Here is a 15,927-nt window from a genome sequence, read left to right as displayed (position 1 = left end):
ATCACAAAATAGCCTTAAGGTACATAATCATGCACTGTTTCTCAAATGGTGCTATATGAATGGCCAACCTTGAAAGCACCTTCACATACTTAGCCTTGTGCTTGCTAATGTGTGTGGTCTTGATGCCACCAGCAGCTGCTCACAGGGCAGTAGTGTCGGTGGGAGTGGGTGCTGGTGTCTTTCAGATTTTTCCCACAGCCTTGAATAATTTTTTTTTCTTGGATAGCCAAGTAGTTTTTCTCCTCAAGGAGGGTCCAGGCTACCTCTGTTGCTTTGGACTTCTTGCCAAATATTTTTTACTTGTTTTTTAAATGATTTTTCAACATGAGTCACACCTTCAGGATCACAATTTTCCTCACCTGTGATTCAGGGAATGCATTAAGTAGTGCAAGATGTTAAATGTGTCTGTAAAATCACATGAAAAACTGTGGATGGTCTTCTCCATCCTTCATTTAACAAGCTTCATGTTTGAAAATGTACAGTTTTCTATTTTCAAACTTGCATTGTTCTTTCAAGTCCAAATGAGACTGTAGTGTATATATATAGTGTGTGCATACACATATATCTTTATATACACATAGTATATTTTTTTATATATATATATATAGTATCTTCTATATAGTATTAATATTCCCTAGGCCAGTACTAGGTAAAGAATTGTTAGTTTTATAAGAGCAGCTCATGGAACTGTTGCCCACCATTAGCATTACCAGAGCAATGTGTTCTCTTGGTTATGTGGTGGTCCCTTTTCACCATGCCAGCCATGGTGGAGGCATGCTGGAAGGAGCCTTTTTGTCTTCTATGCTTGTCTTAGAAATTTTAAACATGATGTTCCTTGGTTAAATTTCAAAACAGCCTTCGAGCCCCATTCAACATGGCTAAGAACTGTGTGGGCATTTGTTTTGAAATGAAAGCCTGAATATGTTGTTTTGCTGTAGTTTTCAATGAAATCTCTGCTCTTTAATTTCATTCTGACATTTAATCTGAAAATGTTGATGCTCATGAGAGGACTGGGGATTTTATAATCTGAGTTAAATGGCTTTAGGGGTTTTCAGTTATATTTCTTATTTGAGAACACAGCTTAATTCTCTAGAGCGTGTTTGAGCATGCCTTGGGGATTGCCTGCTCAGCCTTGGGTTTGGGGTCCCTGGCATGATTCTCCGCAAGCGGGTCTGAGGATACAGTAATGGCATGTAAGTGATAAAGTCTCTGCCACTCTTCCTCTTTCAGAGAATTCGGTCGACAGTGGATGAAAAAGAACAGAAGCAACTTCTGATGGACCTTGATGTAGTAATGCGAAGCAGTGACTGCCCGTATATTGTTCAGTTTTATGGCGCGCTCTTCAGAGAGGTGGGCACTCCAAACTTGCTTCATTCATAGCAGAGTTTGGTTTTTACCTTTTTTTTTTCTTTGCAGTTTCCAACTTGCAATAAGGAGGAGAAAGTTAATTTATGTTAGGTTTCTTAGCTCTCCACTTTTAATCAAGGATATTTAACCAGGAGACCCAGATGTCTGGGTGCTGCTGAGCACATACACGCTATTCCCATTTGTTGTTATGTCTCTCTGCGTATTTCAGTCTCTCCTTCCTTCCTGCTTTTCTTCTCTCTTGATGAGCTCCGGGCTTGTGGCTCCCCCACGCAGTGTGTGTCCTGCCAGGGCGCAGCTCTGCGGTACAGCGCTTGGACACAAATGTGATTTATGTCAGTGGTTGTGAGATGCGACCATGTGGAGGACCTGTATCCCTGTAATGAAGGTGACTGCTGTCATAGTAGTCACAGTTCCCCATAAGGTTACCTGATGTATGTATGTATGTACGTAGCCAGGTTGTGTCAGAGCCCGGATTGACATGCATCTGCCTTGAAGTGCTTTGTACCTGCAGATACATATGAAAACAAGGGCAACCATGCTGGGTCAGACCAAAACTCCTAGCGCGATGTTCTGTCTCTGGCAATGGCCCACAGGATCTGCTTGCAGAAGCGTATGTGATACTTCGCCGTAGCCTTCAGTTGTACGCAGCTGAGGTCTTCTGAGCTAGATGTGCTGTCTTTGTTCTGAGTGATTCTTACTGGATTTCTTTTCCATAAAAGTGTTCAGTTTCCCCTTGAATACATGCACATTTTTGCATCCATGGTGCTCCCTGAGAGGCACTTCCCTTGGTTGTCCACCCCTTGTTTGAAGGCCCATCAACTTGATTTGTTTTGAATTTTTATCCTGCTGTTTTGAGTGGTGCCCCTAGTGGTTCCCCTTGTTTTTGTATTTGAAGAGGCGGTAAACAGTTGATCTTTATCCATCCTTTCCAGGCCACTGAGGATTTTATGGACAGTTGCCATATTCCCCCTCTGTCATGTTTTACCTCGCCTGATAAGCGCCGGCCTGTGTCATACACAGAACCCCTTCCAGACCTTTGATCATTTTTCTTGCTGTTCTCTGCATCTTTTCCGGTTCTACTCTGTCCTTTTGGGACAGAGATCAAAATTGCATGACTGTTCTTGAAAGAAGCAATATCTGCAATAGCTAGCCTAGGGGCTGTAATTTTGCTTTGCCCTTTTTTGCACATAGATATCGTGTGCTGTGGAGTGGGTTATTCAACCTGGTGCTTCCATGAGTGCTTCCAAGTGAAAACAGAATTAGAGCATTGAAGGCTATGTCAGCTGACCACAGTTAATGCTGACATACTTTAGCTGTTCATGGCCAGGAATATGATGTTAATCACTGCATGTTTTTGACTGTTTTAGCATCTACTTACTGTAACTTCAGGTAGGTATTATGCTGCAGGGCCACAGAAGGTATCCTTCTATCTCCTTGTGCTTTGCCCAGGCACTCCCATTGCTATCCAGCTTTGAATGACCAATAAAAACAGTTGGGAAGCTGGCCTCCTCCATGCAGCCTGGACAGCCTTATGCTGTGGTTGGAGGCCAGTCATCAGTCTGAGCTGAGTCTGTTCAGTACAGGCACAAGAAGAGGAATATAGCACAGGTGAGCAGCATGGGTTTGCGAGCGTTTGGTCCATTTGCAAGAACAAGAGTTTTGGAGAAGATGAATGTCAAAACCTGACTTCTGCATCCCCTTCCTCCAGAGAGCAGCAGCTCCTGCAGCTCTTCTGCAGGTGTGGATTATTCCTCCTCCTGTAATTGCTCTGGTGTTGAAGCTGGCGCAGTATTGGGGGATAGACATGTAGCCTTGCCTGTTTTCCACTACTTCAGCAAAATCCAATACATCTACTCAAAGGAAGAAGGAAAATAGAGACCTACTGGCTGCTAATCATCTTTGCATATTATCAGGCATAGCAGCCTGTGCAGATTCTGGGGAACTGTTAGGGAAAGAAGGTCAATGTTGTAGTTAAAGCCCAAAACTGGGACTGAATAGTCAATTCCTGGTTCTACAGAGTCTGCCTCTAATTTTGCCAGGTCACTCCTCTGGCTTTAAATCTCAGTCCTTAAAATAAGGATAATAATCCTTCCTTTTCCCATGCTCTGCTTTTTCTTATCCGTTTAAACACGAAGCCATTTTGGGCCAGGAGGCGTTGTCCATGTTCACACAGTACAAGCTCCTACGAAGTGTGGAGCCTCAGCCTTGGCTGAAAATTTCCAGCTTTGCTGAAATACGAATGATAAGGATGTCAGCTGGTGTGAAGAAAAGTCTCTAGGCAAGACAGTGTCTTGCTGATGAGCAACATGTTCAGAGCTGTGCAAGCCTGTCACTTCTCTGCAGCTCTAGGCACATCCCAGGATGTAGGTATAAATACATAAATAGTATAAAAACCTACCTTGATGAGCACCCACATGACGGCCTAGCTTCTGCTGCACCCTTTGTGTTGCCCAAAAATCCTGTCATTCTGCAGCCAGGCAGGGCTCCTTGCATGCTCCATCTGGGAAAGGCTTCAGTAAGGTCACTCTGGGTTATATCGTGTTGGTCCCTGGAATCTCTTTTTGCCCCCACCCTCAGCATCAGTGGTATTTGCTTCTGAGATGAAAGCAACCTTCCCCTCTCCTCGGTATGTTACTGCCAAGGTGATGTTCCAAGTCACGTACCTCAAAGATACACTGATGAGCTGGTATGCTTGGATAAGGTTTTCTGTCTTGTCATATTAATTACATGTTCTAATATTAATTACATCTTTTAAAACTAGGAAACTATGACAGCAGAGAAGCACAGAAAGGGAAAAAAAGAATTTCACGAGTATGTTTGAACCTGTCTCACCCCCCCACTCTGCTTAACAGATCTGTTCCCAAATAACTATGAACGATCCAGGTCACTGCTGAACCATCCCCTGGAGTATAAGAGCTCATGGGACATTGTTAAAGGCTGAACCTCTCTCAGGAAGTCCTACAGCAAAGCTTGTACAAACAAAGCTCTTTGTTCCAGCATTTCAAGGTGAAAAGTAAGGAAATAAGTTCCAAAAGGCAGATCCTCTTGGGACTGCCTGCTCTGAGCAAGGATTCAGATTCTCCAGGGATGGATGGAGCTACAGATGGGAAGTCGTCTTCTGCCTGCTCCTAAAGATGAAAGACTTCAATTTGAGCATCTTTAGAGGAGTTTAAATGTTGAGTAGAGGAGCTTAAATGTTGAGTAGGTGGCTCTCACAATAAGATGACTGGCAAGATTATAGCAGTTTCAGGAACAGCAGCAGGGCAGCTGGGCTGTTTTGAAAGGCAGGTAGCCTTTCCAGAAGAGTGAGCTGTTGATGCGGAGAAGCAGAGCTAAGCTCTTGAATCCTGACGGTTTGGGGAGTGGGAGTACTAAACCAAATTGGACAAAACTGTTCAAGGTCTTATTCTGAAGACAGACTAGTATCCCAGCTTGCAGTCAGAAAAGTAACTGTAAACAGGCAGGTTACTGTGGCAGCCTCTATGAGTATGAAAAGTTTGATTTGGAAAGGCAAAAAATACTACACAAATATTTTTCCCTAGTATGCTGTCTCACTTGTTCAGCAAGCATTTTCTGATAGGGAAAGTCTTCTCTGGGAACTGGTCCTGCTTGTCCCTCAGCTGGCAGCATCTTGACACATATTATTTGCTTCTTGTTCTTTAATCATATGAGACATCCTTCTGTTGTTATGTATGTCTGTGTATATGATGTAATGTGTAACAGCGCAAAAACTGCAAGTTCATTGCTGGGTACAGGACTTCGCTTGAGTTTATCAGCACCCATTAGATGAGATTAAATTGCCTGTTTAATGAAACAGGAACAAAGCTGAAAAAGTAGAAGATGGCATTTCAGCCTTTGCATGGAGTAGGGGGCTTCACTGCCAGATAGTGCACGTGCTGGAGTCAGGTCCTCCGTGGGACAGCGCTTTGCTCACTCCTGCTTTTGATGAAGCTGTGACCTTCACATCACCGTGTTGCACCTCCCCGTGGTGTTACAGCATCCTTCATTCTGCTAGTGCTAGCTGTTGAGTGGACTGCTCTATTACTTGGTTCTCTAACAATCCTAAGTAGAAAAAATCAACCTTTTTTTCAATAACAGAAAGAATCCCTGAGCACTGACGTTGTAATGTGTGGCAGTTGAAATGGTTTTCATGTCCGCAGCCTGACTGCTTAACAGAATAGAGAAGAAAGTTGCACCTAGTAAAGGCTGGAGGATGAAGAGAATCAGAAAGAGTAAGGCCTGGAGGAAAGTGCAGAAGGGGTAGTTATACCACTGGCTATATTCCTGGTTACACTGGCTACAGAAGGGATTCAGTAGCTGACGAATCATAAAATCATCGGATCATGGAATGGTTTGGGTTGGAAGGGACCTTTAAAGATCATCAAGCCCAACCCCCCTGCCGTGGGCAGGGACATCTTTCACTAGATCAGATTGTCCAAAGCTCCGTCCAACCTGACCTTGGTCGCTTCCAGGAATGGGACATCCACAGCTTCTCTGGACAACCTGTTCCAGTATCTCACCAGCCTCATTGTAAAAGATGTCTTTTTTATGTCCAAGCTAAATCTACCCTCTTTCAGTTTAAAGCCGTTGCCCCTTGTCCTGTCACTACAGGCCCTGGTAAAAAGCCTTTCTCTGTCTTTCTTACAAGCCCCCTTTATATATTGAAAGGCCAGAATAAGGTCTCCTTGGAGCCTTCTCTTCTCCAGGCTGAACAACCCCAACTCTCTCAGCCTTTCTTCATAGCAGAGGTGTTCCATCCCCCTGATCATTTTTGTGACCCTTCTCTGGACCCGCTCCAACAGGTTGGTGTCTTTCCTGTGCTGGGGACGCCAGAGCTGGATGCAGGACTCCAGGTGGGGTCTCACCAGAGTAGAGTAGAGGGGCAGAATCACCTCCCTCGACCTGCTGGCCACGCTTCTTGTGATGCAGCCCAGGATACGGTTGGCTTTCTGGGCTGCAAGCGCACGTTACTAGCTCATGTCTAATTTTTCTTCCACCAGTATCCTCAAGTCCTTCTCTGCAGGGCTGCTCTCAATCCCTTCATCCCCCAGTCCTTACTTGTACTGGTGAGTGCCCTGACCCAGGTGCAGTATCTTGCACTTGGCCTTGTTGAGCTTCGTGAGGTTCGCCCTGGCCCCATGAAGCCAGTTGGTTTCTCCGTACTGCGCCATTGAGAGCCCCGACTCCTGTAATGCACACAGAGCTTTCCACGTCAGTCATCAGAGATGCTGTATTGAAGAAGGTCTGGTTATTCGTGTCCGTTTGTTACCTCTCAAAGTAGTACTTGCTAGGTAGGGGAGAAAAAAAGATGATTGCTAGGGTTTCTGCAAGGGTTTCTGCAAAGATTTCACTTGAGTCACTTTCTAGTGAGAAGAGAGGAGTGTTGGGCTGAGCCATAGGACTGCACTGGGCAACCCTGAGACTTTTGCCCTGAGTGTTGCTGTTTGGAGGGTTTTTAGGTCTGAGGGGAAAAAAAAAAAAAATCTTCTTTTCTTGCATGTCTGCCGGAAGCTTCACAGCTAATCTAGTTTGAGACAGTACCTGTAAGGCTGGGAATGTTTCGTTAGTTATCATGACCACACTAATTGCTCTTTCAGAGTAACCGTTCCTGTTACTTTTCCTCTCACGAGGGGAAGAGGAAAAAAGCCTTGTCTGACTTGGGATCTCAACAGTGACTCTTATGCATTGCGAGTGTAGCCAAGCCAAGTTTAAACCCACAAGCTCAGTAGTTGATAAAATTATTCAATGAAAAATTCATTGCAAGTTGCAAAACATGCCTGGGAAGCCAGGTAAATTAGCCCGTGGGGAGCTTCTGCTGGTATGAGAGAAGAGCTAGTATGGATGTGCCAGTAGCACAGTGCTGACGTTGGTGTGAATTGTGGACATATCCTTGGTCAGTTGATACAAGGTTTTTGCTCTCTTTGCTGTTGATGCACAACACCCTATTTCTGTGGAAATCTTTGGCTGTGTTGGCATTACTCAAGACATCTGTCCCCATGATCAGTCCCTGGTCCACAGGAAAAGTGTCACATAAGGATATGTGAGGGTGATGACATTCTCTCTCACTAGTGTAGATGCAACCTGCATAAAAAGTTGGCCACTCCCTGCATTGCACTAATGTGATAAGCCTTCAGTATTGGTATCACAGAATGGTGGATGTTGGAAGGGACCTCTGGAGGTCACCTTGTCCAAATCCCATGCTCAAGCAGGGCCACCTAGGGCCGCTTGTCCAGGACCATGTCCAAATAGCTTTTGAATATCTCCAAGGATGGAGACTCCACAGCATCCCTGGGCAACCTGTGCCAGTGCTCAGTCACCCTCACAGTGAAAAAGTGTTTCCTAATTTTCAGAGAGAACCTTCTGTGTTTCAGTTTGTGCCCATTGCCTCTGGTCCTGTCACTGGGCACCACTGAAAAGAGCCTGGCTTCATCCTCTATGCGCTCTCCCCTCAGGTATTTATATACATTGACGAGATCCCCCTGAGCCTTCTCTTCTCCAGGCTGAACAGTCCTGGCTCGCTCAGGCTTTCCTCATGAGAGAGATGCTCCAGTCCCTCAGTCATCTTAGTGGCCTTTTACTGGAGTCTCTCCAGTATGACCATGTCCCTCTTGTACTGGGGAGCCCAGAACTGGACACAGCACTCCAGGTGTGGCCTCACCAGTGCCAAGTCAAGGGGAAGGATCACCTCCCCCGACCTGCTGGCAATGCTTTGCCTAATGCAGCCCAGAGTACTGTTAGCCTTCTTTGCCCCACAAGGGCACATTGTTGGCTCATGGTCAACTTGGTGTCCACCAGGACTCCCAGGTCCTTTTTTTGCCAAGCTGTGTTCCAGCTGGGTGGCATCTTTGTGACATGCTTGGTTGTCGTCTGGGAACTCAGGACTCTGCATTGAGAAGTTGAAGCATCCCAGTTGCTGGTTAAGCAGTTTTTGTGTATGTCCTGGAGATGGGCAGCGATATTTTGAATGAAATGCACAGGGTGTTCCTGGACATTTTTTGGAATGCCTACAAGATGTGCATTAGCATCTGGTAATTTAATACCCAATAAGGACTAAAATATATTCTTTGGAAGTATAGCTCTAACGGGAAGAGAAAATTAAAATGCTTCTTTCGTCATTTTATAATCGGAAATCAACCTGACCTAAGAGCATAAATTAAAGAGAAACTTTAATGAAGGTGGTTTTGTCCTCACAATTCACAATGAAGCAGAACTTTCCCATGCACATCAGCACTTTTTTGTGTTTGATCAGAAAGGGGGCTGGGTGACCGGTACCCAGTCGTCCCTGTCAGTCTGCCTTTTTGTTCTCAGTAAAATTCATCAACTTTGCCAATAAGTAAGTCCTTTCAAGTCCCAGAAAGAGATAAGAACCTGTAGAGTTTTGAATCTCATCACAGCCTTCATGAAGCTGCATGATTGCAAAGGTCTGTCATCTTTTTTCATTGATCTTGCTGACATGAATTCACGTTGATCAGGTAGATTTTTATATTACCAGATCAATAAATGCCCACATCCAGGATTTCTATATGGCATATACTTCAGGAGACCAAGTAAACCAAGTCTTTCTGGGTGCTTTTGATCATGTACATTTTTCTTTTATGCTTAAATTAACATTGGATAACAATTTATTGTGCTTGTTTGAGTGTTCAGTCACACACATCCCAACTCCGCAGATGCACAAAGTATATTGTGAAGCTTTTGTTATGATAATGGCTCTAATAAGGTTGCCTGTTGCTTCACTTCAGTTTGCTTTTGCTGTACAAACACCAGCCGTTGTAACCTGGGCGACTGCAGACACTCACAATATTGGTGCAATTGGACATAAATACAAGGCTGCAGGTGGTCAGTAGTATTCTGGTATTCTTGAACAGATCCAATCCCCTGCAGTCCCAGTACAATAACACGGGAATACAGCGCAGTACCAATTTTTTATATAAAGCTGGTCAAAACAGAAGCAATGTTTTGAATGATCCTGCAGCCAGTAGAACAAGTCCATGTTTGCTTTCACTACAGATAGCTTGCAAGGGTCTGGTGTGGTTCCAGTTTACTTGATTTATGCACATCACTAGCGCTGGATCCACGTTGCTTTCTCTGAGCCACTCTCGATAATATGGAAGTGCCTTAACTGTACTTTGCATTTGTTGCCAGTGCTGAAAAGGGAAATTTTTTGCATGTGTTGCCTAATTTCATTTCTGCAGTTTAAATCTGAACAGGTCCTCAGCCAACTTCATCCATAGCCAATCTTTCGTTCTCTAGCAGCCTGAGATCACCTTTCTCCATGCCTTCTGAAATGCTGGTCGTGTCCTCTTCCCGCTGCACTGCACTTGCCTCTTTCACCATGGTGTCTCTGCTTCTGTGTCCAGCACAGCACCTTTTTGATCAGTCCCTTTTGCTTAGAATCATAGACTCATAGAGGTCTTTTCCAACCTTAATGATTCTAAGATCATCGAGTCCAACCGTCAACCCAACACCACCATGCCCACTAAACCATGTCCCTCAGCGCCTCATCTACACGTCTTTTAAATAATTCCAGGGATGGGGACTCCACCACTTCCCTGGGCAGCCTGTTCCAATGTTTAACCACTCTTTCAGTAAAGAAATTTTTCCTCATGTCCAATCTAAACCTCCCCTGGTGCAACTTGAGGCCATTTCCTTTTGGAAATGGAATTTCATTTTGGGTGAAATGCGTGTTTTCTGGGCTCAGGCTTGTAGCAGCCGTTTCCCTTGGGTGAGTGACATTAGCTCCTGCTTTGCCTTGTGCTGATGTAAAAATCCTGGTGCCAAATGAGCAGCGTAAAATGGGGCTGCCCATGGCTCTGAACCCACAGTCGTCTTCCCCACTGGAGGCTCAGCCCTTCCTAGGAATAGCAGATCCTCCCTTCTCAGAAGGGAGATGCTCTCTCTATTATAAGCAGCCAGTCAAAAGAGGTGATTATCCCGCTGTATTCGGTGTTGGTGTGGCCTCACCTTGAATACTGTGTGCCATTCTGGGCCCCACTGTTTAAGAAGGATGTGAAGGTCCTTGAATGCGTCCAGAGGAGGGCAACAAAGCTGGTGAAAGGGCTGGAAGGAATGTCCTATGAGCGGCTAGGGACATTGGGCTTGTCTAGTTTGGAGAAAAGGAGGCTGAGGGCGACCTCATTGCTCTCTACAGCTTCCTGAGGAGGGGACGTGGAGAGGGAGGTGCTGATCTCTTCTCCCTGGCATCCAGGGGCAGGATGCCTGGGAATGGTTCAAAGCTGCACCAGGGGAGTTTCAGACTTGTCATGAGGAAGCATTTCTTTACCAAGAGGGTGTTCAAACCCTGGAACAGGCTTCCTAGAGAGGTGATCGATGCCCCAAGCCTGTCAGTGTTTAAGAGGTGTTTGGACAATGCCCTTAACAACATGCTTTAACTTTTGGCCAGCCCTGAATTGGTCAGGCAGTTGGACTAGATGATCGCTGTAGGTCCCTTCCAACTGAAATATTCCATTCCATTCCATTCCATTCCATTCCATTCCATTCCATTCCATTCCATTCCATTCCATTCCATTCCATTCCCCTCAGAGGCAGCATCCCTCCTTTGGCAGGAGTCAGTGATGGATTCGCTGTCACTGAAGCAGCAACATCTATAACGCTGGTGGCACGTGGAACGCGTCCTGGCAGTTTGCTGTCTGTATTGCTGAAAACAGCCTTGCATGCGTGTGAGCAGCCCAAGACCAAGCTGGGTAGCACCTCTGCCTCTGCTGATACCAGCGTGCAGTTTGACACCACCTTTACTGGGCACTTCTGTTCCTGCTAAACCAAGCATTTGGACTGGAGACATCTTGGCAGATGCAGTTCCTTGGCTTGTGTTTCATAGGAGGTCGTTCTGAGTGGCAGAAAAGCCCTTTTGGCCTTAGAACCTGTGGCTCTACAAGCTTTTCCATCATCTAAATATAACTCAAGAATTGCTCCTGGCTCTCATGAGCACCGGGAGATTGCTTCAAACAGAAGTGACTTAGGTGTGCGGGATGGGAGCACAGGGCTTTGCCACACTTCCAGCATGTCCATGCCCTAGGTTTTTTTCCTAATTTCATTTCCATGTATTAACATAGAGTTTGGTTGGTTTGTGTTTTGTCTGGTCAGGAAAAATCTGCCTTCTGTAGGATAATTACTTGGGGAAGTTTCTCCTCTATTTGTTGCTGCTTATATCACAGGATTGTGCAGCTTAGTCATAACCGGATAAGCATCCCGTGCTCTGAACCACCCAGGCAGCCCAGGGCAGCACTACCTGCACAAGCTGCTGCTCTTTACACAAGTGTTTTGGGTGGTATTTAGCTAGGATGAGACATCCAGACTAATCAACTCCGTTCTACACTTAGCTTTTGACAGCTAATGCAGTTTTAACACTCATTGTGATGCAGCCTGTAGAAGATAGGTATGAGTATGTCGTGTCTGGTGAGGACAGGTCTACTTCTAGTGTTTTAGTATTTCTAGCAATGAAGAGTTGCCTGAAGTGCATGAGAGTTTACAGAAATAACTCATGCAAAGCCTTCTGTCGTCCTCAACTGGAGATAAAATGTTCAAAAAAGTTGAAATAACTAAGATCTATCCATGGCTAAGCTGTCCATCACCATATGGTAGATACATACTAAAACAAAAGATAAAGTCCTTCTAGATTGTGGGGATCCATTTCTCATCCCCAGCAAATTCATTGTGAGCAGGTCGATTTACATATCTCAGGAGACAGTTTGATAAAAAGACGTTATTCTCCTATGATAGTTAAGCTTAGCTTGGTTAAACACAGATACTAGTATGTTTTACAATTTTCTGCGTTTAAATTGTTTAACTGTAAGATGCAAATCAACAAAATCCCACACACACTTGGGTTTATTTTCATTTTCTCTTGCTTAGATGCCATCTCCAAATGTTGTGTGAAATGTCTCTGTCCTCTGCAGGTTTGTCATAAACTGAAGGGATTTTTTTTAGTCTTACTGTGCATGCCCATGTCTCACTGTGCCTGCAGCTGTCGGGAGAGCCAAACAGTTTTTGAGATGTGGATTCATCTAGGTTCAGGCATCTAAAATGTAATGTCAGGTCTGAGCTGGTCAGCTAGATTCCTCTGCTGGTGAATGGAATGGAGGAGAGGTGCGTATAGGTGCGAGTCTTCCATTCCTAAAATTAATCAAGACCAATTCCAGCCTTCCTGTCAAATACATCTTGCTGTTAGTGTATTTTATTGGATTCAAGGGATCTCTTTATGCTCTCTGGATTTTTGTTTCCTGTTTTAGCTTGACAGTAACACAGATTCTTTTCTCTTTCCAGGGTGACTGTTGGATCTGTATGGAGCTCATGTCTACCTCGTTTGATAAGTTTTACAAATATGTATATAGTGTATTAGATGATGTTATTCCAGAAGAAATCCTAGGCAAAATCACTTTAGCTGTGAGTATTTTGTTAAACTTCTTTGTGTGTGTTTTTGAAGCTAATGTGAAAAATTCTGATCTCTTTCACTCATTCATGAGGGAAGTGGTTGATCTGCGTGCAGCAGAACTGCTGCTGTTGTATTTCATCACGGTTTTAATGATCCTTGAGTATATTCTGACTTTCCCATAGCATGTTGCATGACGGAAAAGCAGGTCCTGGGGCCTGTAATCAGTTCATAAAGAGACCCCAGGACCAGCCTCTTGCTCTGTCTGCTTGAACGTCGGCACTGACAGCATAGGCACCAGCCCCCTCCTCTGGGATCACTTCATATGCACTGGTGGTGGCATCGGTGGAAGCCAGGCACAGATCATCTCATCCCAAGGAAGGTGCCTAAAATAGATGATCCTGTCTCCCCTTCCCTTGTTTGTAAAGGGAACAAGGGATGGGGCATTTATAGCCAGGACATGTGAACACCACCAAACTCTTTAAGAGTAAGGGCCTGGTCTCAGTAAGTCGCCTACCCTCTCTTTCGAGTCAGTGGGGAGAGGTTGGTGCCTCTGTACAGGAGCTAAGTTCCCATCTCGTGGTGCCTTAGGTGGTGTAGTGAAGTGAGATGAATCCCACCCAGGGTATCTGAGTGCAGCCCTGCTACACGGAGCCCACTGTCTCCCTTTAAGGAGCCCTGTAAAATTATCCTTGGCTGTGCCAAAATGAACCCTTAGTTGTCTAAACACAAAGGCAAGTTTTGGTCCTGCAAAACAAACTTTTGGTTTTGGGCTGTGGAGGAAGGGGTGTTGAAAAGTATCCCAAAACGTCTGTCCTGCTGCTGCCCATAAAGATCTTTCAGGTCCGTTGGCTTTCTGCAGGGATGCTGAACCACTCCAGTCCAGAGAAACCTCTGGTAGGCTCCCAAAAGCATAAGTGGGTCTTCAGCAGGTGGAGAACCTCATTGATGTTTTCTTGACTTAACCTGGAAGTCTTGGCCCAATGAAAAATCAAGGCCGAGCCAAACGAATTAGTTCAGTGAGGCTGCTGGAGGATGAAAGGCTGCAGAAGTGAAGCACTGTTCAGGAGTAACGGGGGAAATGTGAGCGAACGTTGGAGTCGTGCCATGTTGGTGACAGACGGGCAAACTGCCTCTGTATTGGCTTCAGCACGTGAATGCCGCAGTAAGCTGGTGTCCTGAGCTGTCAGAGTGATGGGGAGGTGCTCAGCAAGTTGCAAACTGTGACGTCTTGAACGGATATGGGCAAATTCTGCTCCGTGCCTGATTTTGGGAGAAAACCATCTTTCCTCTTCTTAGGGGCATCTTTATAAAATGTTGAGCCTACCTGGATCTGCTGCCACTTCTCACAGCTAACAGGCTGTCTTGACAGCTGAGGCACTGTCACGTATTTAGATGTTTATAGCCAAGACTGAAAATCCTATCAAAGGCAGCCAGTGGCTGTTCTGCAGCCCATGGAATGCATCGTCTGACCACCAACCAACTAAATGTATTACTGGCCTGAGACATAGACAAGAGATGGCTGGGTAAGGTCTGTCCTTCCAGGGTAGTCTGCTTGGAGTTATATGTAATTCTGTGGGGGAAAGAAAAGGAGATCCTTTCTTCTGGGTTTGCAGGGTATTAGAGACACACTGGCCCACATTTTGGCTCAGACAGACCTTGCAAGGTGTTTGCCTGATGAAGATAGTTTGGACAGAGACTTGTTGAGTTTTGAAGCTCTCAAAGGGAGTTTCTCTACTTACCCTGTGCAGACAGCATGCTGTGAAAGTGCACCAAAGCTTTAACTCCTAGCCAGGGAAATGACCACCTTGGATGTTTCTGACCTGGGGATGAGGGATGGACTGAGTAAGCTAAAATTTTCCATACCTGATCTATGACGCACAACAGATCCGGGGATGTGAAGCCCAGCTGCGCTATGTGGGAGGTGGTGGGCTGCTTGTTGAACACCACTCTCCTTCCTTCACGTTGCACCTGAAGGCAGCCCAGCCCCAGCAGCTCCCGAGGGACGTCCTCTGCACAGACTGGTTTTAGGAACTGAGACAGGTTCTGACTAGATCTTGTGGTCTGAGGTTTGTTTCTGTCCACCTTTTTCTAGAAAACAAATGAAGAACAGCATTTAATAACTCTGGTATGAGAAAACTGGCCCTGAGTATCTTAGACCTTGAGGGCTTCCAGGTCCAGAAGGTCTACATGTGCACTGCCCTGGTTGCCCCATCATGTTCAGGTGGGGTATGTGCTGCAGCCCACAGCTCGGTGTGCTCCTCCAACCACCCTTCATGTTAGAGATCTTTTACTTCAGGTTGAAGAGCTGTGAGCTTCTGCTTCACCCACCTGAGGGTGGGGGCAGAAGCTTCTGGCAGGGTCAGCTGGGATTTAAACCAACATTCAGTCACTAAGTCCAGCAGGCTTTCTTTTGCTGAAGCTCAGGTCCAAGGAGGCCACCCAGTCTCATTCCACTATGGGCCTGTCTAAAAATCAGTTGATGCTTTGCTGTTCAGAGAGATGTTGTAGCTTCTGCCGCCGGAGCAGAAACCTGCACTGGAGGAGCAAGGTGGGTGGCGAGGAGGAAACAGCACTTCAGCTGCCCCAGAGCCCGCCAGAGCTTTTAATTACCTAAGCACTTGAGCACGCGGTTGTGTGAGCAGGAAGGACCAGTCTTCTGGGAGTTGTTCCTCGGTGCTAGACTTCATCCTTAGAGTCGCACAGCTTCAGAGCGCTTTGCAGCACAACACGAATACCCTTTTACCATCATCTTCAAGGCAGTCTTTTGGCTGTTGGTTTCAATGATCTTTTCAGCAGAAGCGAAATTAATTAAAAAGGTGAACTTTCAGGGTTTTTTTTAATTGTCCTGTGAAATCAGGCTCCCTAAGTGTCTCTTCCGTTTAATGGTGAATGGTTAAATCGGAACAGCCTCCTCTGCTGCTCCCCACACTGCTGCTGCTCAGCCAGTGGAATGGGAACAGTTGTTACCTACTGAAAAAGTACAGCATAGGGCTTGAAATAAGTTATTACTTAAGATAATTAACATCAGAAATTGCTTGACTTCACCCCTTGCTCCCCTCTTGCAGAGTGTGATCTTTCCAGGTTACAACAAGTGGTATGTGTTTACTTAAGCACATGCCCTCTCTTCTATCACCTTCTGTTTGCAGGAAAGATGGGGAGAAAAATGC

General features: G+C 45.5%; 1 protein-coding gene across 2 annotated transcripts in view; it reads left to right on the top strand.

Moving 5' to 3' along the window:
- MAP2K4 (mitogen-activated protein kinase kinase 4) overlaps positions 1 to 15,927 on the top strand; it is a 104,534-nt gene that overhangs the window by 66,541 nt on the left and 22,066 nt on the right. For both annotated transcript variants that reach the window (XM_076353505.1, XM_076353504.1), the window contains 2 exons: positions 1,231 to 1,350; positions 12,652 to 12,771. In XM_076353505.1, coding sequence (XP_076209620.1) covers positions 1,231 to 1,350; positions 12,652 to 12,771 — 240 coding nt within the window. The remainder of the gene's footprint in view (positions 1 to 1,230; positions 1,351 to 12,651; positions 12,772 to 15,927) is intronic.

Source organism: Aptenodytes patagonicus, chromosome 16 (assembly GCF_965638725.1).
Source record: "Aptenodytes patagonicus chromosome 16, bAptPat1.pri.cur, whole genome shotgun sequence".
NCBI lineage: Eukaryota > Metazoa > Chordata > Aves > Sphenisciformes > Spheniscidae > Aptenodytes > Aptenodytes patagonicus.
This window is presented reverse-complemented; position numbering and strand designations above follow the sequence as displayed.